Raw genomic sequence first — 25,958 nt, 5'->3', positions numbered from 1 at the left:
AAACGCTACAGGCACAGTTTGGGCTGGTTGGGCATGATGTTCATTCCAGTACAATTAGATAAACATGCATACTAACAGCATCATAAATAATACAGACTAATAAATGTTTTAAGTGTTTTTTGCCAACACTTGAAAACTGGGATGAGATTCAAGTTTACCAAAGCATTCCCACCCACTCGCTGCTGTTTGACTGTTATCTGTTAGAGATTCATTGTCATACCTGCAGCAAACGAAGCATGGCCAAAACTTGGCTGAAAACACCTGTGCTGGTTGTGCGTAGAATTTGGGAATTTCCAACTTTGCCATCCCCCGAGTGGTAGTATCAAAAACACACTCTGATAATAAGCTCCAATTTAAATTGTTAATAAAGCTATCCATAAGTGTTAATTTGCCCAAACTGTTCAGGCTTCCATCTTAATACAGCATTGTTCCAAGTGTCAATAGTTGTATTTACATGGTTAAAAATGTACAACAGATCCCAATGCTGTGTTATATTTGACTACATGTGTTTGTGAAGTATCACACTGCAACATATTGTACACTGCAACATGGATGGAGTACGTCAAAGTTTCTATTTGGCACAGGTCAGAGGCAGCCCTATAAGCCAGAATCTCAGAGGTTCTTACAGAGGTGTTGTAGTTTAAATAAGACTCATAATAAACATCTGTTTTCTTTGTCTTAACCAGGGTTTAGATCTGTTTCAGCATAATTGCATCATGACTTTCTGCAAATTGGTACCCCATGTAGCTGGTTCTCTTTTTTTATAGTCTCGCCCCTTTTCAGTCCAGAGTTCACTACTGACTCTATATTAAAGGACCAGTGTGTGGGATTTAGTGGCATGTAATGGTGTAGTTCCTGATTGTAAGTGCCTGACCGCCACCTAGTGTGGAGGAGAACGTTTGGTGGCCACAAACCATGTAAACAACTCCAACAAACTCCTATCTAAATCCAGTGTTTAAATTGAAACATGGGATGGCGGACTCAACCTGGGTATCTGGGCATCTGGGTATAGCCTTATTCTAACGTTATGATGATTGCAACGCTGTCACCTCAGCTTCACCTTTCTAGTGAGAAATTTGTCCATTCTGGGCTACTATAGACACATGGTAGTTCAACATGGTGGACTCCGTGGATGTGGACCAACAGCGGTCTTAGATATAAGAGGCTTATTCTAAGGAAGAAATATAACAATGCTTATTTTAAGGTGATTATACTTGAAATTATAGTTATGTATGTTATAGTAAGTATTATTCTTTATTTATTTTTGCCATATTCTGCCAAAACAGCATCACATTTTTCCACCTTTAAAACCATATATGGCCACTACTCAGCTGAAAGAAGTTAAAAAATCCAGATGACTTTTATCCCTAACTCTATTTTGACCTTGTGAGTTTAATCTTCTACTATATCACTATTATATTAAAGTATTCCCACGGGAGTCTAGTCCTGAAAAAAGTATTTGTAAGTGGCCTTTTACTTGGCAGTGTACTGGCAAAACGCCTGGATGACTCTTTTAGTTGAGCCACTCCACAATGAGAAAGTCCTCCGTCAGTTCCCAGAATAGAAATCCCATTTCGGTGCGGGACTTGAACGGGACTGTCGGTGCTGCTGTGCTGACTGAACACACAGAGAGAAACAGGCGGGTTGAAGTCAGTGAGAGGATATTGTTATTATTTTTTTTGTGTGTGTGTGTTGTTCCTATAACACAAAACACTTCCGTCGTCGCCCTCCTCCTCCCGCGTGCTGCTTCTTTCACTTCACCTGATGACGTCGACGCGCACCGACCTGTCATGTTCGCTGGGAATGGGCATTGAACCAAACCAGGTGAAGGTAAACTCAGTGGAAAAAAAAGGGGGAAATGAGTCATTTTGGTGAGAGTGCTCTCAAAGTTGAAAACGCTTTAACAGTTCGCTTCACACTTTATTTATTTTTCCGCGTTGCAGCTCTTCCTCCGGCTTCAGCCACTGATATGTAATGACCTGGAGGACAAGTAACTGTGGTCGGTTAGACGATTTCCAGGTAAGATTTTGCTTTAATTCTTCTTTTTGTTTTTATATTTGTGGCAGCAAGTCAGCCCAAAGTGTTTCCACCTCTGAATAACTTCACACACACACACTCATGCAGTTCCTGTTGTAAATATCCGGCTCAAAACAATAACTTTGCCTAAGGTTATGCCTTGACATTAATGTGTGTGTAAGCTTCCTGACATTGGACTTTTCTTTTTCTGCACCTATAACAAAAGACACATGAAAGCTTTCCTGCATTTACAAAGCATAACCACCTTCTTGTTGGAAGCTTAGTGAATTCTTTGTCTGTGAAATAGTCATGATTCAATGATTCAAACATCATAATGTTTCGTCCCACCCTTTGGCCTAAATACAAACCTGAATAATTAAGATGATTCATTTCTAATCTGTAGAAAAATACTCAGTTACTTTTTTTTCTGAGCTAATCTGCTGCTACCCTTACGTAAATTCCTCTTTTGTTTACAGTGACCCTGAGATATCGGCTCTTTTATCCCCCCATCAGCACATACAGGGTAAACAGAGAGGGTGGGAGTGTAGGTCGAGGGAGCATTGTGAGGAGAGATTAGCCCGGCTTGGGAGGGTTTGCTGTCTGGGGAGTTCTTCCTTTAGTTACTCTCTCTCATACACACACACACACACACCTTGTTTTGACTTGCTTTGGACAAATCTGTGTCTGAGCCCTGCATCCTGGCCTGTCATTAATGGCTCACTGTTTTCTTGCATCACAATTCCCAGAGATTTACTCAGGCCAAAGGAATCTCTGCCAGTGCACTCAAACCTGTAATGATGACAGGGCTTACAAAACGGTTGCAAGATGAGAACTTTTCTCAAAATATACCTCTATGTCTTCAGATAGTTGGATGTTCTGCGGTATATGCCTAATTAAAGCCTAAAGGTTGATGTATATAAGGCTGTTTGTGATGTTCAGTGCATTTCAGCTGCTGATTTTTCACAGTTGATATTCTCACTTCGTCAAAGCAGGAAAAAGCACAGGTGTTACTAACAATATTAGTGTTAGTTCTTGTTCTATTCACGTATCCCACTAAAGCGTGACAGTGTGACAGTGAGCCAGTTCATGGGCCTAGTCCTCAAGTTGCTTATTTAGTCTGGCTAGCAGTCCAAGTCAAAAATATATTCAATTTACAATGATAGCGGAGAGCAGAACACTGGGAGATGATTCTTTTTTTTCTACTGCCTGCTTTTGATGAGTCACCGTTTACAAATAATGCTTATAATGGTTTTTCAGCTCAGGAGTAACTTTGTGACTTTCTGATGTGCTCGATTTCCTTCAGCTGGTCACTTTTCAAAATGAAATGGACTTGTTGCATATAGTTTAGTAAAGTTATATTTTAAAGTTACGTGGGACAAAAACCCTAAAGTGCAACATGTGATGTTGCAGCATTGCCTTCTGGTGAGTTGAGGCGACTTGTAGGGCCGGATATTAAATTTCAGTGCTTTTTTTTTTTGGTGTTTGTTTGTGTGTTGTGTGTTTAAATAAACAGAAATATGACACAGACTAGGGTATTGGAAAAAGCTGTACTGAACTGTTCTGAAAAGAGGAATAATAATAATACTAAAAAAGTTAATATCCCATAAAGCAGACTATTTTGATTTTGTTAGGGAAACTTGGGTATCACGTTGGCGTTAGTTCTTGTTAGTTTTTTACCAGTGCACAGGTCTTTCTACTACTAGTATATCAGCTTCGCCTGCATATGATTTCTCCAAATCTTTAACGATAGATCTGGAGATCTGGTCTGAGATTAGATTCTACGGAGCTAATTCCAGAACCTGCACCAATGATGATCCAAATGGCAGAAAATTATTCTGAGCATAAAGCTGCCATTGTAGTCACTGCACAACATTTGAAACTGACATCAGCGTGTCAGCCAATTTTCCACAGGAATGTAAGGAAATACACCACGAAACAACAGAACGAGCCCAGAAATGAGCTCAATACTTCTCTTTACAGTGCTGACGCGGTCTAAGTCGTTTTCTTTTTTATAGTCAGCGTCATAGGCCTGTGTTGTCTTCTTTTTGTCTCACGTGTGACAGAGCTTAACTAGCTGCATTACTGGTTTTTGTCATACGCCACCCAGGTGTCAGGCAGTGACAGTTGGGTGACAGCCAAAAGTCTCTCACCTGCTTTTCGTGATCATGAACTTGTACTGTGATGACAGCTTCCTGGTCCTGGGCGCTGAGCCAGCAGGAACCATGCGTGGAAGGTTCAGAGGTCACTGCTGCTGGTGGAGTCCACAGCATTTTAAATGTGTCAAATGACAGCATGCTCTTTGCCTGAATGTCAGGCACAGGTTCATGAAAATGTCTTTAAGAAAGCACATAATCATTTAAATATATGTAGGTAACAAGACCTATAAGGCTGTCGCAAATGGTTTTCCAACCAAACTTTATTCAAAGCTTAAAGTGATTTTTCTTTGGTTAGAGCCAAAGTGTAGCAGGGCCAGAGCAAGGAACTTCAGTGTCTCCATTTTGACAATAAAAATTGGAAAATTACTTATGCTCTCTGGAAACACTGTGTGCCTAAGATGTTATTGTGATGATGTCAGGCCCGCTATTGAACAGAGAGTTTTAAAGACTGGAGATTTGGTCTGTTTTATTGAAACCACGACCTATAATTGTGGTCAATAAAAAGAATATGTGACATGTCCCACTGGTTTAATAGCTGGTTTTGGTCCCAAGACCTTCTACAGATGAGAGGACAACAAGAGGCATCTGGATTATAGATGCTCTTCTGGTCTGTGACATGTCACTATGCCTAAGGCAATATAGCACTTGTACAGTGTAATGTTGTGGTGAGCATGACTGATTTCACAAGCCTGTAAACCTAACATGACAGTTAGGTGAAGTAGACTTTTATTTATTTATTTCAGTCTTTTCAAGGTCTGTCAAGGTCTGAAAGCAGGAGAGGATCTGTTCTTGGTTAGTGCAAGTTTTGTTTAATTACTTACTACAGAGTTCTTTCTCTCTTTACATGAAAAGCACAAGACAAGTGTGTCGGCTCATAAACTCTGAAAGAACAACAACAACAAAAACCTGCACATTGTTCTGATCACTGATTACTCTGTGATATCTGTAGTTTGTGTTTTTTGTTGTTTTACCTGATTTAAATGTCAGAAATAAATTGAGTACATGTAATTTAATTAAAACAAATTAGTTTGTGGTGAGATCAGTTTTCTTCATATCATGCCAAACCACCAAATAACCTGTCCGATGACATTGTAGCGTAGAGATTATTAGTCCCTGTCAAAGCAGTTCATTAAGGGCATACAAAAATGAATTGATCTTTTATGTATAAATTGGAGGATTTTAATTATTTTACCTGAGTTTTCATATGCAAGCTACTGTTATTGCAATCTCCGAACCCAACGGCTATCGTCTGATGACAATTTAGCCTCTGGGGGCAACAGCCAATGTTTCTGGGCTTCTGATGTAGCAAGTGATATCTGGATAATGGATATCCGGGCCTCTGCAGTCTGATATGAATACAGATAACGAAAATCTACTGAAATATGATTAGTCAATACTACACAAACTACAAATGAAAACCTGAGCACTTCCAGTGCCAAATTCCTGGTCCCTCGCCTACAGATTCTGCATCCATATGCAGATATCTGTTTATAGGGATTACTTTTGTTGTGATATATATTTATGTTGTATCACAACAACAGTTGTTATGACACTGATTGCATCCCTGTCACTCAGACCTACCTGTTGCCACATTACTATATTATTAAATCCTACAAAAACCTCCATTAATATATATTAAACTGCAAATTTACCCATTGATTTGAGCAAACTGAGTCTCTGTGGATTGATCCTGCGTTTTGCACTGTCCCCCCTCTTTGCAGGGCAGTTTAGCTCACATGCTCCACGTGTGACGTGTTTTTCCTAAGGTGCCTGTGCGTTGAACACATAGTGCGAGCTGTAATCAGCATTCACACCCACACAGAACATACCACCGTCAGAGCCCTTTTGTCCTGTGTATTGCTGGTTGTTGTCAGCGTTGACTTCATGGTTTTGTGTACACAATGCTTGGCCCCACTTTTTCTTTTAGCCGCTCACCGGTGAGGGGTTTTGACAGGGACAAGGTCATCTCAGTGTGTTACTGTGTGGTATTTTCATCATTTGGGAGCCACAGTATATGCTGATTTTGAGTTCCTGGAACAGATAAGTCAAACTTTAAATATGCATTGGCCCAGGATTTATTGACAGTAGGGCAGAGACATACTGACATACTAACATGTTGCAAAGACAGTAGTATAGTTGTATACAGACACTACAAATCATATACAAGGGGCACATATACAAATGAAGTCACAATGAATACTACTCAAAAAAAAGAAACAGGAAACAGTTATATAATGTCTTCTCTTGCTCGGGAGGAAGTTAAAGAGAAAAAACCCTGATGACTCTGCTGAATTTACACTTCTCAAGTATGTTTATAAGTCCTGGGAAATACTACTACTGTGTTTATTACGAAAGACTTTTGTGACTCCAGAAGGAGTCTTTGCGAAGTTTGATAAATTGCCTCGTATGATGTCACCTAAGGCAGGGATGGTTGGGGCTCAAGCAGCAGTGTTAAAGTGCAAAAGTGCAAGTGATAGTCTTGTTTGTATTTACGTGTGCAGCTGTTTATTGACAGACTTCTATCTGGAGTTTCCAAGGTTAAACACACGAGAGATTTGTGTGGAGATGCTGAAACTTCAGTGCAGCCTCAGAGAGGAGGAAAGGAAGTGATAAGACTCTGCTGATTTGAGCACATGACGGGACAATATGACACAGGTAGCATTGTGTTTTCCCGTTAAACACGCATAACTCTCTCACACTGCTCTGACTGTGTGTGTGTGTGTGTGTCTGTGTGTGTGTGTGTGTGTTATGGTGGTTATTGCTGATCTGTGGTCGATAATTAAAGTCGCAGACTGATACACAGACTCCCGAAGTCTTCGAGGATCAGCTTGAGAGTTGTGGGTTACATCTTGTGTTGCCTCTGGCTAGTCATTACATAAGTCACACACGTAAACAGACGCACAAACACTTAATGTTGAATTGCGTTCTCTGTTCGTCCCTACTCTGCTATCTTATTCTCCAGAGGCGCTCCCCTCCCCGCAATCAAGTCCAATTATTTTGGGTACAAAACTGTGTTTTGTCCTTTTGATCTCAGCTGAACTTTTCTTGTTCTGTTATCCATAGTTAGTTCGCTTCCTCACATTCTTGTGTTGTCAGTGTATCATGTTTGTTTTTGTTGCATTTGACCACCGTGTTAACATGAAGCGTGGACTTTACTCCTGAATGCCTCACTCTCGGCTCCACTGTGTGTTGACAGTCTATCTGAGTGGACTTTAGCTTGAAGGTTGACAGCAAATGCTTGCACTGATGTTTGTTTGGATAATTACATAACTGAAAGTAAAGCTCTCTTCCTTGAAGTTGACACCATTTACTTGTGTTTGTGGTTTTTGTTTTGTTTTGAACATTGCTAGTACGGGCATAAAATCCTTCTGTGAAAGAACAATATGATCACAGCAAAAACATGACCGCCAGGCAATTAAAAATAACACTTTATGAAGAAAACGCTTCTGTAAAATAGTTTCCGATCGGCTGACATCTGTCTGCGTTAACTGAACTGGTTTAGTTCTTCACGTCTTGCTTCTGTGTCATGGGATCCTGTGTATCAATATACTTTGCCGCATAGACTGTGGAAAATTACATCCACCACGCACCAGGGTTTTTCCTCTTTGATGTCACATCAGTGACGTTTAACATTTCAGTGGGCGATAACCATGTCAGTCCTGAAAGTGAAAGCGAAATTTTAGTTTCTGTGTTTCCTCGTACACTTTGACTCCCTTGTTAATTTACTACAGGTAAAGTAACTTTTTATTTATTTAATTTATTGTGGAAAGATCAGAGCAGATCAGAAAAGTAAGAGTTAGAAATTAAGAGTAAATAAGAGGTTAAGTAAAACCTTTTCCACCACACAGACTCATTTAGTACTTTTATAGTTGTAGATTTTTAACCTGGATCCAAGTTGATGGATGCTGATATTCACAAACGTGCTGGAATTAATAAAAATACCTTCAAGATGAGAAAATGTTTCTACTTTTTCCCTCTCTGAACATTATAAATCTGCATGTTGCACATTTCAGAAAGAAGACCTTGACCTTTCACGTTACACTCCACTTCCTGCTGTTTTTCTCTTTCTTCTGTCCATGCCTCTCCCATCTCCCTCTCCCCTCTCTTGATGTCAGTGTGCCAATCGCCGTTTGGAAGCCCTCACTCATATCTCAGCTGTATATTTATCTCTGTGCTTCCACTCGGTGCCTGCGTTCCCTGCGGCCCTAATAAGGCCTGGATACAGGGAGAGAGGGAGGGCACAGAGGGCGAGGGAAGATGGTGGGAAAAGGTTGGACAATAGGAATCAAAAGTATTTTCCCACAAATTGGTTTTGGTCTGTGTGTTTCTGTGTGTTTTTGTGTGAAGAGAGACCACACAGTAGAGGACTAAAATAGAATAGAGACCCGGATAATATAGGCCTTTAGGTTGACATATTCCCAAATGTTGGGAAGCACTTTGATGTAGAGCAGTGTAAACACTCTATAATGATGTGTGCTCTTGTACATGCACATGAATATGTCAGGCGGAACAAAAAACTACAACATGAAAGTACTTCAAAGTCTGATGTGCTTCAACTTCCATTTTACGTGGGCGATTGTAGTATTTTGTCAATTGTTCCAGCTCTATTCATGTACTGTCTCACATACTGCTGCACATCAAAAAAAGACTATTATCTATAATGATTCTGTCCACACGCACTAGAGTACTTCGCTGGGAGTGAGACCCTGAAACACAACCACAAACCATGACCCACATCCTGAATTCTCCCTCGTCTCTTTCGCTACTACTTCCCCCCTCATTGCTGTGTGTTTTCTCCATCACGTACAGCTTTCTGGAAGCTGTGGGGGATTCCTGTGTTTTCAAAGTGCTTATGTAGTAGTACTCGACTGTCACATGATCCCTGATGTGCCTTCAACCGTGCACCAGATTAAATTACCAAAGTATTCACCAAAGTCCCCCGCTGTGTAGCTTTCATTAACTGCCTCCTCTGTCTCGGCCTTCAGAAATGCCCCAACATAACATGGAGAGCACCAGGAGCCAGTGGCAGCAGGGACCGCGGCCGCTATGGATCACCAGAGTGGCTGGAGGTCAAAGCCCTGCCTCCTCGGGGGCGGAGTCGGATACGGAGAGTAGCAGCACGGAGAGTGAGAAGGTACGTGAGTGATAACGATGCTGTAATTTGGCTCCTTCATGTCAAACGATTTGGTGTTGGCACGTGAAATCATCCTCTGTATGTGAGAGAAAGAAGCTTGTTGCTCTGTGTGGCTTAACCATTGAATTATCTCATATCTGTGGATTGATCTGTTTTAAAGTTTGCTTAGTGACTTTGTTGACTTTTTTTCTCCCTCTCCTTTCTGTCAGTCCTGTGTTAAAAAGCTGGAGGTGGGCTCTCTGAGGGTCCTGCCGTCTTCTTCGATGCTCCAACGGCGAATCACAGAGATTGACCAACAAAGGGAGGAACTAAAGATCGAGGTAAGCATGTTGCACCATTGTGGCCTAACCTAAATGAAAAGTGTCATCGCTTTTAAGGAATTTGGATCTATTTGGGGCAAAATGTGCAGCTAATATTTTCCAAATCAATTAAATACTTGTGTCAGATGCAAGTTATTAGCTGCTTGATTTGACATACAATAGTTAACACAATATCTAATGATTGGACAGAAAGTCTGAAAATTTCTTTTTCTTTCTTTTTTGACATTTCAATATTGAAGGATTAATCGCATCATTGGGAAAATAATCAGCAGATAAAAATAATTGTAAGTTGCGGCCCTGGAATGAATGAAAGAATATGTAATCTGCTGCACAACAGGTGGTTAAACGTTTCATTCAGGGCTCTTTTAACTGCTGCAACAGATTAACAACCAAGAAAAAAAAAAACACTAAAAATGATTCTGATTGCATTTCTGCTGAAGTCCGCACATTTAAATCTTTCCAGACACCAAAGCAGTCACGGTTAAGGAATGCATATCTGTAACTTGCTCAACGTCTGGTCAGTATGATTCAGCTCAGCTGCATCTCCCGTCCTTTTTTTTCAGCTGCAGCTGGAGATCGCGCTGCTGCAGGGCGAGCTGCAGACGGAGAAGAAGCAGCTGCACAGACACACGCAGAAGCTGCAGGCTCTACAGCAGGAGCACCGACAGGCGGAGAAGCACAGACACACCGACAGACAAAAGGTATCGCGTATTAAACTTTTGGTTTTCATTGGTTACGGACATATGTTGCATTTGTGATGTTTTATTTCATAGTTTTGTTGGTCTGTCATGATTAATGACAAACTGGATTCATTCTTTCTTGGAGACAGTGTAGACTAATGTAACATATTAACATGAGTAAAACCACAGCAGAAGAAGATGGCTTGAGGGACTCCGGGCTCAGTAATGTTCCACTAACATCAACACAAGATCATGTCAATGATAAGTAAATTCCCATGCAATGATTTTTGGACTAGAGCCACTTTGAATTTAGATGTCTGTAGTCTTCAAACTCTGTGAACAAGGTTGTGACTTGTCCTCGTGTCATTTTCTTTCTCTTTTGAAATACTTTTTGTTTTGCTTTTAATCATTAGGTGTTTTACTGTTGCTTCACTCTTTCTTGCCGTGTCTGTAACTGCAGGAGCGAGAGAGTCTGGAGGAGGAAAGACGCAGGGTGGAGGGGCTGAAGAGGAGGTGTGAGGAGAAGGAGAAACGTATCCCTATTCAGCCAGAGAGCCAGAGAGAACAGTTAACACAGCAGCTGCAACAGGTGAGTGACTGGGCTGCACACAGTAACGTTAAATAACAATATATTTAATCAGCTATGAAACAATGTTAAAGGTTTAAAACACGTACATTTACTCTTTATTCAAATGTCTAAATGAAGCCGTTAGGAACGGTACATACAAGTAAATATATTAAACACAAACACAGCTGATAATATACATATATATGTAACCTTTGCCTCATACCCATCTTACTTATGTTCTCTGCAATGTGTTTTGTGATCATCCCGATGAAAGCCACAAGCTGAAATGTACTGGTGATGATAAAGTTGTTGTTTATGAAGTGTTAAGAGTTTCGACCTGTTCAGACTTTTTCCCTTCTCTTGCCATGGAAGCAAAACGAGTAGCCGTGCCAGAACTACTCTTCTTCTACAACACAACTGATGAATACAGCTGTAGTCTGACAGATAAGCTTACCTAAATAGATAATCTATTAGATCAGGAGTAATTCAGATACCAGTCAGTACCAGCACGAAAATGCCCTGTGCCTGAGAGGGTTTATGTTGTGAATTGTGTTTTTAAATGCACGTTTGGATCAGTGGACTCATGTGGAGTCATGTGGAGTAATCTTGTTCAATTTGTTTATTAAAGCAACTACAAGGAATTTCATTTAGTGTCAGTTTTGGCGGCCTCTGTGGTCCAAAGCAGTTGTGTTTTCTGTCAGTGAGTGACATAAAGACTCTACTCTGCAAATAGCTGTTTGCATGATGCATAACAATGAAGCAATATATCTAGCTGTGGCTATTTAGGTTTAATAACTTGAATATGACTGTGGTGAAACAAAATAAACTTTGTATTAGTACAGTTCATACTCATGTAGTCATTTGCATGAAACATGGGCCCTTCCGGTCTGTCTGCCGTAAAGAGTATAGTCTGGTTTTGAGGGTAATCTCAGGGTCAGTCATTAAGAATAACTATATTAAAATAGTCAGTCTTCTTGCTGATGGTCTTGTTTGCTTATGTAGGTCTTTCAGAGGTATTAATTGGAGTTTCATAACCAGTTAAAAACCCTTGTACTCACTTCCAGGGAAGGACTGATAATCAATCTAAAATAAATTATGCTGTTGGCAGATCTCCAAACTCAAACTAAAACTGAAGATGATACTTACTGGATCATGATCCTGTTTCTCATGATGATACAGGGCGTGTTGACATAGGTGCTGACTCCTACACATAATGATGTTCCTTGGTTGAACAAAGTGTGATTGTTCAGTACCTGTTCAACCTGATGTGTCAATGTTTCAGAACACACACACACAGACACAAACACTGTATAGGATGTGTGTTTTTTCTTGTGAATGCGACAGAACGAGATAGCACACAGTGTTTAAAGACAGGTTTGGCGCAGTCCAGTGGTAGGTTGTTATTTTATGTTGTGACATGTCAGATTTATTTGGAAAGGAACTCTTAGAAACTGGTTTGTCACAAATTGCGCCATAGAGAAACCACACGCATGCACGCAAACAAAGGACTTAAGTACACACTTCAGAAGTAGAAGAAGAGTCCAGGTATTTCGGTTATGACACAATGAGGCTGTACCAGTTTTTACTTTCACCTGCATATGCACATTTATATACTGAACATGCATCTTAAATAATTAAAACCAGTGATTTTACTGATTTAAAAAAGAAAAGAAAATCAATGAAATTAGATGTCTTGTATCTGTACAAACATTGATTCTGTACTGAGATATCTGCACGTTTTGACAACTCATCTGGCACAGAAGTAAAGATAATCTGGAGATTCTAAACCCATATATTATAATATTGTCATTTTATGAATAGGTTAGCTTTGTTCTTAGAAAATGTTATAATGCAATTTTAGTAAGATGTAAGAACATGAAGTCAGCCAACAGTGTATATCTGTAGTGCACTGTGCATACTTTACCATGCATTCAATTTGTTATCCATCATTTTAAAATTCTGAATCCACACTAGGAAATTAAAAAAGTGATCTCTGTCTTTATTGCAGGAGAAGGAGGCGATGGAGGCAGCAGTTCGGGCCTTTGAGGACTGGGAGTTTCGTGTTCTGGAGCAAGAGAGCGGCATTGATGAGGAGGACGAGAGCGTGACGGACAAAGAGACGGGTGGAGTGAGTGAAGGGAAGATGGATAAGGAAATCTCATGTCAGCAGCACGTGGTCAACGCTGCACAGGTAAACAACTTGACTTGATTTTTTTTTTTAGAAGAAGAAGAATTTCACAGCTGCTCTTGACGTGCTGTATGTGTTTGCAGCTTATCTGCATGTCATGTGCTTCACGTCAGTGTTTACCCTCGCCGGCTGATGCAGGATTAACCTTCACACAAACTTCCCCTCAATGCAGATTTATTGACGTCAGACTTGTGTAAACTTGTGTAGACATACATCATGTTGATTGTCTCAGAGACATGTGATGCAGTGCTATAAAAGATTTCATTCAGTCTTGTCAGTACTATAAATGTTCATTTTGTGTGTAGGAACCAATATTGACATTGTAGCATTAATACCCCAACACTAATAATAACCTTAAGCAACCTCTACTCCTACAGCGTTCATTGATTTTCTTGCTCAGCCACCCATTTTTCTTCCTTTACTCGAGAAAAAGTTTCATGTCTTGATGAAATGTTTGCCACCATCCTCCAATAGTGAGCTTCTGAAATTAATTTTCTACTTTTCAGAGTTAAAATAAGGAGAGGGCAGAAACAAGAAAGTGAACTTTAAAGCCACAAATTTGCGCTCCTCCTACAATAATCACAGAGTTGTTGGCATTTATCAACAAAGCTGTAAATCTTCAGATACTATTTTTGTACTGTAGCTCAGTGAAAATCGTCGTTATTGGCTTATTTGCCGTGAAGGACTCATGACCACATTATATGGCTTATTTGGAATTAAAGTCCGCACATGGACATACACACATACACACACACTCTCCTCTCCAGTCCATGGTTTCCATAGCAGGTTAAGACTTGACAAGATCATGAACTCTTTACCTCACTCTCACCAGCATCGTCCTGACACAGTCACATGACTCCGTACAGCGAGCTTATTTGTATCAGAGGCCACCATGGGAGAGAAATCAAAGGCGTGGGTCAAAAGGAAGGCAGAGCGGCAACAACAGAGGGAGAAGATGGAAAGATGAAACACGAGGGGATTCGGAAAGTTTTGAAGCAAGGCGACACTGTCATGGTGGTATTGCTTGCAAAAGAAATATTGTTGCCATGAAATGAAGATAAAATGCAGTAACAACAAAAATGCCACCATGCATCATGCAACCAGACTATTTATCCAAGTCATTCATCTTGAGCTTAAAACCTGTTTTTGGGAAGCAGCTTGCATTAAAAAGGCCTGTGATTAGCCAGTATACTTTTAAATAGAGCAAGCTTGAATTAATGCACCAGAACAGGAACTCTAAATGCAAAGACAGTATAACATACAAGTCTGATTTAGTGTGGAAGCCAACATAATGACGAGCTTTGTGATGGAGAGAGTCAAGGAAAAAAGGAAAAAAAACAAACTGGGAGACAGTAAAACTAAAAAGATTAGGATTCACACGATCGTTTGTAGAGGCGTGGAACATGTTGGCACTTGCGTGATAAATTTTAAATTTATAACTGCACTGAGGCGCCAACGGTTGAGACACTGGCACAGAGTGTGTACTTTTGTTTAGAAAGTGATTTATTGACGTGAACAGACTTTTTCAGTCTTTGTTTGTCTCGAAGAAAATGTATTAAACAGTATTTTCAATCTTTTGGAGTATAAAGAGTTTCCAGCTACCCCTCTGTGAGGCCAAACTTAAACAATAGGCATTATGAAATATTGATGTATTATCCGCAACGTCAACAAAAGGTTTCTGAAAAGTCGTTGCTCTGGCCACCACCATCTTGACAGACCGACAGCCGCCTCTTCACTAATCCAAAAATGGGCAAAAACATGGAGTGTGGTTGGAGCTGAGACAGGCTGAATGAAGCCTGGTTGCTCAGTGAGTTATGTGTTGTCATAAATTGACAAAAATTGGCTATAGAGCCCAAAACTAGTTTTGGTACCAGGCTGTAAATGTGTTTATTTCTGCTGTGAAGTTAGGGCATTTTAATATGGAGTTATATGGCTCATTTTATGGCCAGCCTCTAGTGGCCATTCAAATAACTGCAGTCTTTGGTATGTGTGCATTGGCTTCATTTCACAGCCGCTTGACTTACCACAGAGATGCTTTGAGATAAATGCTAACCTTAGCATGTTTAGGTGTAATGTTTACTAAGTTGACTTGTAGCAGCATGCATGCAACATTTGCTGATTGGCACAAAACACAAATTACAGCTGTAAGATAATGTTCTTAGTCAAAACCTACTGGACAAATTGAACCTCATAATGGCGCTAGAAGAAAAGTCAGAGGATCACCAAAGTTTTTAGAATTCATCCTTAGTTTTTATAAACTCATGTCAGTGCCAGATGTGTTGCCAATCTATCCAATATCCTAGTTATAGAGACATTTCACTCTTAACCACAAATGTTAACCTCATGGTGACGCTACTGTAGAATTAAAAGTCAGAGGGTCAGCAAAGTCAGAGGGATAAATCTTTTTGACAATCTTGCCTTGTAATGGTCATTCTCTCCAATGGTTCATAAAATGTCTTGAAACTTATTTCTGACTATTATTTCTCTTCTTCGCTACTTTTACTGAGAACATGTGAGTGACGTGTGATATTTGTTTACATTCTGACATCGGAAGTTTCCATCAGATTCCTCAAGATAGACGATGACAACAGATAGACGGCGAAAATAATATTGAATTGTTCCTGAATTAGCTCGAGTATGTAAAGAGGAGGAGTGTGCAGGGTGAGGGATGAAGAGCGGGATTGTGTGAGAGGGATGGTAGTTGACTCAGCTGCAGATCCCTATACCCTCTGTCTGTCTCTCACTGTTTCACATTTGCTGCTGATTTCATATCAGTCGTGCTGTCACGTGCCCCCCTCGTGCCTCTCATTAACTTGCAAATTTTTTGTTGTTTTTATTTGCATTGTGTCCCGGGCCTTGTAGATCAACTTGGCTCAAGTCTCTGCATTTTCTCACACAACAACACACATGCTGTCACATCAGGGTTATTTTTTTCCAATATTACATAACAACATAATGAAAAGATTAACTCACGCCAGCCAGATCAATCAGATACAGCACGCGAGATCTCTTTTGAGGACAAGAAGCCGTATGGAGGTCCACGCTGAAGGGAAGTTTGTTCTGAATTTTCAGGAGAGAGTCCAGCAGTTAGAGAGACAGCTGAAGGAGATGGAGAGGGAGAAGGAGAGGGAGCTGAACGCCTTGAGGAAAGAGAAGAGAGAACTCATCCAAACTAGTCAAACGGTAAGAAGGATTTTTGATACTATGGACTATCACTACTTCTTCTAATTAACGACAAACGGCAATCTTTGTATTTGATTCCTGATGTATGTTTAAAATAGGAGGGAGCCAGCACATATTGCAGATGATGATAGCAGCTATTTCTTAAATATTATTTAGATGTCTGAATTCAAAATAAATAAAATATATATCCATATTCTGCATTCAAAAATCCACACAGTGTAACAAAATGTGCTGTACAATACTCACTATAAGAGTAAAGAAACAGCTCAGATGTTTAGATATACAAAAGTAGGCACCAAAATCTCTGTTTACTCAATCGTGCAATATATTTAATTTCTGCTATTTTATTTGAGCTTAAGAAACCGAATGTGAACTATATAGTTTGTGTAAACTGTGAATTTACTGGTCACTCTAATGTAAAGTACAGTAGTACCTGTATAGGAAGGAGTGTATGAGTGAAGGAAGGAGTGTGAATTTGAGAAACGTTTCTAAAGGTATAAATAATGTGATCAAAAGAAAAGCTCTGATAAACAGGCTAACTCCTTTCACACCACATAACAGACAGACATAGTTTACGACCCGTTGATGAACATAGTGGAGGACTTAGCAGATAAAGAGTCAGAAAATTCCCTCAGGAGTTGGTGGAAACCAAAACAGAGATAAAGTTGCTGTGTATCTGCTCGATCTGTCTGCATTTGTTTGCTGACACGTGCCATATCAACTTTATGAGGCGATAGCATGTTAATGTTACATTTACAGCTTGTTGTGCTGTCCAGACGAGGCCAACTAATCAGTAAATACACGTTTAAAGAGTTAGCTAATTTAGTTATTTATGGTAAGAAGTTAATTTACAGAGAGGACGATAACATTGCATCGTTAGTAACCTTTGCTATACAGTGTTTTATTTTATATATTGTATAGCAAAGTGGAACAAATGTATCTTTTATTGGATCATCGTGCATCTATGCATAAATTGTAAACAAATACAGCTGGCTCACATTTTAAAGACTGCCTACACTGCCATGTGTTATCATTTTTTATTATTAATACTTGCTGTTCCAAAGTAAGTGATTTCCTTAGTCACTAATTAAACTGTGCTGTGACGTTATCACACAGCCCGTGGGTTGCCTTTGATCAGACTTACGGCAGCACCAGTTTTAAATAAGGAGGAGACAAAATCCGGACGAGGAAAAGGCAAATCAGAGAGAGAGAGAGAGAGAGAGAGAGAGAGAGAGAGAGACTCAAGCTGAAGGGAGGGAGGGGAGGAGTAAGCAACGCGAGGGAGGGTGCTGCATTTGTGAATGTGTGTGTGCATGTGTGGATGTATGAGAAGGAGAGAAGGCAAGCTGGGAGAGGTTTCACATCCTCGCAGCAAGCGGTAAGCTAAAAAAGAAGGAGGGTGGGGTGGGGGTAGGGGGGCGCTTCGATCTATCTCCGTGGCTGACGGGTGTTAAAAATATGTTTGTCAGAAAGCTGCCTTTATGTTTAGTTTTTCTAATGAGAGAACAGAAACAGCTGGAGGGAGGGTTGAAGGGAGTGGCAGTACTAGGGAGGAGAGAGGAACAAGACAGACAGACATGACCAAGTGTGTATGACTGTAATATGACTGCATTCAGGATGTGGTCTACTTCTCACATGTTTAGTCAGCTTTAATAATGAGAGAGTGTGTGTGTGTGTGTGTGTGTGTGTATGAAAACTGACTTTTATACTCGTTGGTTTATGAAAAATGAATCAGATTGGATCAAGATTGTGGTAACAAGGAGGTATAAGAAGTATTGTGTAAGATATTTACTAAATGTAGAACAAAATAATCCCAGAGGGTCAGTCACTTTGAATAAAACCTGTTTAATTCTTCACTGTCCACACTTTCCCTGTGGGCATGTGCTCATGTAGAGTAGTGAAAGAGACAGATAAGGGTTAAACAGTGGACTGCATGTGGCGACTGAATTGCTCATGTGTTTGTGAGTCAAGCAGGGAGGGAGGGTTAGTGGGGGAGATAGTGAGGGAATGATAATTTTTTAACTCATTACGACCCCTCTCGGAAGCCAAGTCTTCATTCTCAGCCAGATGTGGTATGTCGAAGTTAGCGGCTCCGGCTTCAGCAGTCCACTGTCTTTGTCATCCTTCCTGCCGCTCCAGTTCATGTAAATTGTTTGTGTTTGTGCTGTGAAGCTGGGTTTCATCGTGGACACATTATTGAATTTCAAAGGAAATAATAATCCGCTCTTGCAGGTTCTCAAAGAGAAGAAGCCGCTCACTGATTGGTCGAACATCACCGGCTCAGCTCCCTGCATGATGTCACTTTCGCCCCTTTCCGTGCACAAGCCTCCACAGGTATACGGCGTATCATCATCATGGATACAGCATGTGTTTACAATTGGTCTCACAATTAGTTTAATCATCGATGAATCTGCCTTTTTTTTCCCAAGAAGTCTAAGGTGACTCCCTTGAAATGTTGTTTTGTCTGACCAACTGTCACAAACCCAAAGATACTCAGTTTAACGTCACAGGCTGGACCTAAATGTCAAGAATCAAAATAACTGAATCATTTTGTCAGCGAATCATTTGAAGTTCAAATGTTTGTATCACAGCTCATACTTAGACTCTTTTCTTTTGTAGGACCCATGCAAAGACTCCGTCAGTTTGCCCAGAAGACGAAGCTCGCATCGCAACAACAAACTCAACGACAGGCCGCTCTCAGTGCAGGGTGAGCCATTACCAGTTCTGTTCTTTCTATTCTCTGTTGCGCTCTTGATTGCTTAAGCTGAGGGCACTATGATATAGAACAATAAACTCACTCCCTGCACTCAAGTCCTCATTTTGTCTGTTTGCTCAGTTCCCTCCCTTTTAGTCAAATCAAAGGTGTGTCAGCAGAGACGGTAGGTTGTTTTTTATGTAGGTACAAAGCAGGATTTACCTGATCGGACCAGGTGTGCCAGAGAAACGCATATATACTTATGTGTATACTCTCCTCAGTGGTATCTATTTTTCACACACACACACACACACGCACACACCTGTCATTAAATATTTGAATAGCCTGATCTTCAAGATCATGTCAAGTCTTGCAAAGTTTTCACTTAATCTGTTTCTAAATGCTGCAACTGAAAATCCTCTCACGCCTCATCTTACATAAAACTATTCCCGCTGACTGATGCATGTTGTTCTCTTGTGGCTTTCTCTATCTCCTTCCTCTCTCAGGGTTAGTGAGGACACTTCCAGACAGCCAGACCCCAACAGCTTTCACTTCCCCCATCCCTTCCCATAGGCTCAGCAATGGGCACAGCAGCGGGCACAGGCCTGGGACCAGCAACGGCAGCGGGCTCCACACTCCGTGCAACAGTACAACAAGCTCTCGCGCTGCCAGGTCAGTTACTTCACTGCTGTTTTTTTTTTGTTTTTTTTTTAAAGAGCAAAATGAAGAGTGGCTTTAAGAGGTTTGCGTGCTTCTTCGGCATTTACATGCAAGAGTGGTGGCAAGAATTAATTTTTTATAGTTCATAACTTTGCTCAGAGGTTGGAGCAATCTGGAGTGTGTGAAGGATTTAATTTCAGAATACCACCGTGAGAAGGAACACTTTATGTAAGAAGCAGTTACCATAAAAGATCATTCCAGCTTATTAAATCTTTGGTGTTATTTTCTTAGGCCTCATTGGTTATAACAACATTGTACTCGACAAAGTAACTGTTGATGTCTAGGAACATTGCTACTTCGCTACAATGAATGCAAGCAACACGAGTCGTCTTAGGATCGGACAAGTAGTAAACAAGCCAACAGTTAATCCTGTTCATCTCAAGCACTTTATTTGGAAAGTGAAAGTGATTGCACTGGAAATGTCAGTAACAGGTCATGCTCCTCGACCCCTCAGATGTCTTATAAGCATAGTTGACACATTCCTAGCTATTCTGGAAGGGAAAGATGGTCAAGACTTACAAATTAGACGACTTCAAAGTTAGTCAGTAGGAGTATAGTTAATTAGAAAAGGCTCACTTCCTAAAACTTTTGTTCATAACCGTCTATCCAGAGGAAAACTATACATTTTCCAGTGAATGCAGTATGTGTGACATGTGATTTGGACTTCATGGAGCTTTGTCATTAATTGACAAGCCTCCTTAACAGCTGATAATTTTACCGTTTGTGCCTCAGAAACAGGACCCCATGAATAAATGGTTTAATTTCAGTGCTGCTCCTGATATTTTGTGGATTTAGCACTCTTCTACACATACTGGGGTTGTGTATATCTTAACCTTTACCAGTTACTCTCACTGATGAATATAACTTCTCACAGCCCGTCTCTGTTGGATCTCGTGGAGATCGAGAAGAAACTGAGGGAAGCCAAAGCCGAGAGAGAGAAGCTCCTTCGAGAAAGGGTGAGTCACCTGCCGTGGGAAACACTCGCTGACACCTCTAATCACATGTGACACACTGCATTAGGCACGGCTGTCTGATCACAGACACCCACTCAGCTCGCACATGATGGTCCAAGAAAACGGCCAGCAGATGTGTGCATGTTTGTAATGCATGTTTGCAGCCTTGGTGAATGCCAAGACTGAAAAATGTGTAGACCATATGATTGTGAGTTTATGTGGAGTTTGAAACTAGAAAGGGAACTTTTAGTTGATATCAGGTTTCTTTCAATTTATTGTAAAACCAACTCTGTTAGAGCAGTATCATTATTGCCTTTTCCAAGTCGTTACCTTGAAAGGGGTCATGACATATGATTCATGTGTGCACCCAGGAAGAGCGACAGCAGTTGTTGTTGGAGGAGCGACGGCAGAGAGAGCTAAACTCTTCCAGAACAGAACCACCGGAGCCAGAGACCCAACAAAGACCAGATCTTGAACCAAAGGAGCAACCAAAGGCCATTTCCCCTCCAAACTCTCCAGTATGTATAAAACAACAACCACAAAACTGCATTAAAGACATTTTCTCATTTTACACCCATTCTTCCTCTTTGTCACAATCTGACCCCTACATAACCCACAATGCAATCCAATGCTTCAGTTAGAGGTTTGAGTGTGTTGTGCTTGTAGCCGCAAGTGTAGTCTTGAGCTCGCCTCAAGCAGGGATAAGGGGCGGGTTACAGAGCTCTCGTGTTTTATGCAGTAGGTCTCTCTAAGACCTGTAAACAAATAAGTGGAAGTAAATGTACCAACAGCTCTAGTAGATTACATTTGGATTATGGATTGAAAAAGGGATATTTAAAGTAGAGGCTGAGGTGTCCTGATGTTTACTACTAAAATCACTGGATCCTATATTTCCCATAATGCAGCTATATCGCTTATGTTGTTAAACCCTCCACGTGATTAAAAAACACATTTTTCTTAAACTTAATTCTTCTAGTGTAGTCTCCAATCCAAGTCAATTATATAAATCATTGTCTCAGAACAAATTATACAAGCTATCCCCTACAATTACATTTTGTAATTGTCCCAGACTCTCGAAAACAAGTGCAACCATAATAAAAAGGCACTGAATGTTACTAGTGTTTCCTCACTTTCCATGGAAAATGGACTGCCTCTTTCCAGCCAACGCATCTAAACCCCATTTGTCTCTCCAGACGCACAGCCTGCCCCTCTTCCTCTCTCCCAACTTTGACCTCCGGGCTCACTTGGAGTCTCTGGGTCACGGAGTAGCTGGCTGCACGGACCTGAGGCTGACGCCTCGACGCTGTGCAGGCTTCCTAACCAAGCGTGGGGGGAGGGTCAAGACCTGGAAGAAGAGATGGTTCTTGTTTGACATGGACCACAGACGACTAGCCTACTATACAGGTTAGACTGGCTCGGAGAGTGCAGGTTTGCGTGAATGAAAGCCCTCTGTGTGTAACACTAGCTCACTGAAAGGAAGTCAGGCGTGTTGTGATATAACATTGCATCAATGACGTTATCTTCCAGCTACTTTGCTCTTCTTAATTTGCTGTTCTAATCAAAAAAAGAAAAAGAGTTTAAAATATTATTTTAAATCCATAATAATAAATTGCATGGTGAGCTAATATAGTATGTTGCTACCAGCTTTTTTTTCTAACTTGCTTCTCCCTTTGATTCAGACTGTGATGAGAGGAAGCTAAAGGGAGTCATCTATTTCCAGGCCATAGAAGAAGTTTACTATGACCATCTACGAACAGCCACTTCTGTGAGTTCTCACATCGTACACAAACTGACTAATCTATCAGTCTGTAGAGTCCGTGCCAAATCTCTGGACTTTAAGCTGGAGTTTAAAGGCTTATACATGATGTACAGGCCACTGTTGTCCAGTCATGAATACCAAAAACCTTTTTTTTAAAGTTGATTTTTGCGCAATGTTGTTTTAGGACCAACATCTGTTGTGTTTAGGATATTGTTATAACTCCGGAAACATCTTAAAAGTCTCCACTTTAGTCTTTATCGTGTCGTATTTTTTGTCTCCCCTATCTGAACTGAGAGCACAATTTCAGCTGAACTAGGATGACCTCGGGATCTCATGTGATTTGGGAATTTACTCCCCATGTCAGTGTCTGTTCTAGTCGTCACATGACCTAAAGTTTGTTTTACTCATTTGAGGTTTCTCATTCTCCACATGGGTAATTGGACAGATTCTAAACATGGCAGATTTGCATGGGACTGAAAACACAGACGATCTCTATAATTACTGTGTTAAGAATCAAAGGCGGGTGTCGGGTTACACTAGTACTGCTGAGCAGAGCTTTATTTGCTGCTGGTAAGTATTAGGTATTAAATAAGTGTCACGTGACACTATAGGTTTACAATTACATTATAATTACCATGCGAAAGCTTGTCATTTATGTCAATCAGCATAATGTGTTTGTATAGCTGCTAAAATGAAACAATCATTTGAACATTGAACAATTGCAGTTTAATGACTACTGCAACTAAAAACCGTTCTGAGGTACTTTTTACTTGATTATTTTATTTTATGCTACTTCCTTCTTCTACTCCACTGCATTTCAGTGTACTTTTTACTCCATTACATTTTGTAGATAACTATAGTTACTAGTTTCTTTTAAGATTAATCATCACACAGCATTTCAGATTTATCTGGTGACCCTTAGGTTGGAAACTTCTGGACTAAACTGTGAACACACTAGTTAAAACTAGTATCACATGGATTAGGTATTGGAGTAAAGTGCAGTAACTGTAGTTACTTTTGATGCTTTAAGTACATTTAAGTGAAAATACTGATTTTACTTTATTGTATTGGTACTTTTTTACTTTGGTGATCTGGACAGCTGTGCACAAAATGTCACATTCTTCACTTTAGTGTTAGTTAAAGTTGTGAAAAAATGATTTTGACTGAATGCGTTTAAACTAAAGCAACAGCAGCATGTTCTTCTGCTTCTCAGAATATTAAAGACAGAACTGTGAGCATAGTAACTAGAAAGCTTCAAAGCAGCTATCGTCACCAAAATTATTAGGTTATTTATGTTTAATGACTTTCAGGTTCAGCTGGAAGAAATGCAAATTTTAATGGTTATATAGGTGAAATTTTGAAGAAATCACCTTTTTAGTCCCGTCTTTCTGACTTGTCACTGTCTGTCCCTTCTCTTCAGTCTCCGCGACCCAGTCTGACATTCTGCGTGAAGACATACGACCGTCTTTTCTTTCTGGTGGCTTCTAATGCAGTATCAATGCGGATTTGGATGGATGTCATCGTCACAGCAACAGACGAGCACAGCCGTTATTGACTTTTTTGCATATGTGGACTGTGAAATTTGTGAGTGAAGCTACTGAGAGGACAATTCATTTAGTTATTTTCCCCTGTCTGTGGGGACTGGTGAGGCTGGGATCCACCTCAGGGGCTGATACTGTACCTGGACTCAGGAATCTGTGGATAAAGTACTTAAGACGCGGAGGTGCCCGAACACAGCGGAGGAAACTGTTACTGAAAGAGTGATGCTTCAGTGGTGACAGAGGTTCACCGCTGAACCAGCTGCAAACCACTAACAGCTTAACACACCAGCCTGCACACTGGGTGTCTGTTACTGGGAGGTTTCACTCTTTGAGCCTGACCTCCCCCTGCTGGTCTCAGTTCAGCATTACAGGACTGGCGTACACTACACTACAACATCGGGTGGACACAATAATGGCAACACTTGTATAATATAATGCAATTTGATATAACAATATACCTGAGTAGACTGTCAAAGAGATTGTTTGTGCAGTATTTTGTGATGGATTGCTTTATATTGTCTTAGCGTTTCCACTAATATGTCCATATCCGGTATTTTTGTTTTCATAAATTACATTTTCATGAATTAAGTTATTATTTGGAAATTTATAATGGTTTGATATGCAAATAAATGAAGACATACATTGTTATGAATGCACTATTAAATGTTTATTCATAAAAGGTTTGCTTCAGTTTGCTTATTACATCATAACATTAAATGAAAACAATCAAAGCAAAGAAAGTGCCTATTTTTCTTCCATTTGGATTTCTACACAGATTATGTGTAGATAACATTATGACTAATGTCCTACAGGAGTATTTGTTGTAGCCCTTTTAATACTATTTCCGAAAACGCTTTCTGACATTTAAAGAAATGATGCGATCTACACACTTTGACATTTCTCACTGTCTGTCATGTTTGACTGTCTAACTTCCTGTGTGTTTAAAGTATCATTTGCAGTGTCAGCCTTTTTTTTGCAACGTATTGTGCATGTTGCAAAATCAGTTGCATATAATTATTTTTTTTTCTGATAAGCTACACATTTCTTCCTGCTTGACGTTGATCTGGAGTTCACTTGAGAGTCATGCCATTTTGTTCTGATAAGCGGAAAATAAGACACACACGCACAATTGTGGTGTATTGTGTGTGTTTGTGCAATATATAGTACATTTATCTGCGTCATGGAGGCTGTGAGATAATTTCCTGTTCTTTTGAGGTCTTTACTAAAACAGATCAAAGTTTCAACCTCAGACACTTGAAAAGAAATTACCATCAACGTTTTTTTCAGACTGTGCAGCATTAACATGCATAAAGTCTTTACTCATTGCTATGCTTTATGAACACAGACACACATCTATTGAGCCAAAAGATGTGACGACCTCTGCACTTCCCTTCCAATCGTCTTATCTTTTGCCTACCAGTTTTGAAATAACTTGTGGGTGGGGCATGGGATCAATCATCAGTGCCAACTGTCTATAAAACCCTGACTGTAAGAGTCTAACACTAGCCTCCGCCTATCTGCACTTTCAAGCACATGCTACACTACTGATGCCACAAAAACATTCACTATCAAAACAAAAATAAAAGTCTGTATCTAAATATTATTATATGTGTATCATCAACGCAATATCAGTATTTAATTGTTTAAATATCAGAGTTATCAGCCATCTTAACCTCATGTCAGTACTATTTGAAAATCAGCTTACAGTGTTGAACTGTTGAACGTTAGTGTGTTAAGTGATTGTGGAAAAATCCGACCATAGAAATGCACACAACTGTCAAACTGCAATCTTTTTTTATTTAAAAAACAAAACAAAACAACAACCATGTGTACATTATCTTTTTAACAGTTTTCTTCTTTGTTTATCTTTGTCTGTTAACTTTTAAAACAGCTCATGAATGCAGTGATTGAAGAGGATTAAAAAATCAAGTCAGTCAATGGCTGGCAAATATTTCTCTTTAAAGCATTCGTACTACAGCGTTTATTTTCCGCTTAATTTTAATTGAATGTTGGCACTACTTCTATTTACCTCCAACTTGTCTGTC

At 40.1% G+C, this 25,958-nt stretch overlaps 1 protein-coding gene across 2 annotated transcripts; it reads left to right on the top strand.

Annotated features, from left to right (window-relative positions):
* The first annotated feature begins 1,530 nt into the window (after nucleotides 1-1,530).
* phldb3 (pleckstrin homology-like domain, family B, member 3) lies at nucleotides 1,531-24,593 on the top strand. Of its 2 annotated transcripts, none has more exons than XM_010745026.3 (16): nucleotides 1,531-1,824; nucleotides 1,944-2,019; nucleotides 9,158-9,306; nucleotides 9,516-9,626; nucleotides 10,190-10,327; nucleotides 10,767-10,895; nucleotides 12,883-13,065; nucleotides 16,135-16,245; nucleotides 18,478-18,579; nucleotides 18,865-18,952; nucleotides 19,447-19,612; nucleotides 20,535-20,616; nucleotides 20,985-21,131; nucleotides 21,807-22,017; nucleotides 22,293-22,378; nucleotides 23,793-24,593. In XM_010745026.3, exons 3-16 carry the CDS (start codon nucleotides 9,160-9,162, stop codon nucleotides 23,925-23,927), a joined length of 1,836 nt encoding a protein of 611 aa, XP_010743328.2. In that variant the 5' UTR covers nucleotides 1,531-1,824; nucleotides 1,944-2,019; nucleotides 9,158-9,159; the 3' UTR covers nucleotides 23,928-24,593. The 2 variants fall into 2 exon arrangements, with proteins under 2 accessions (XP_010743328.2, XP_010743327.2); XM_010745025.3 differs by having other exon boundaries at nucleotides 1,531-1,830.
* The last annotated feature ends 1,365 nt before the right edge of the window (nucleotides 24,594-25,958 follow it).

Source organism: Larimichthys crocea, chromosome XIII, assembly GCF_000972845.2.
Source record: "Larimichthys crocea isolate SSNF chromosome XIII, L_crocea_2.0, whole genome shotgun sequence".
Lineage (NCBI taxonomy): Eukaryota > Metazoa > Chordata > Actinopteri > Sciaenidae > Larimichthys > Larimichthys crocea.
This window is presented reverse-complemented; position numbering and strand designations above follow the sequence as displayed.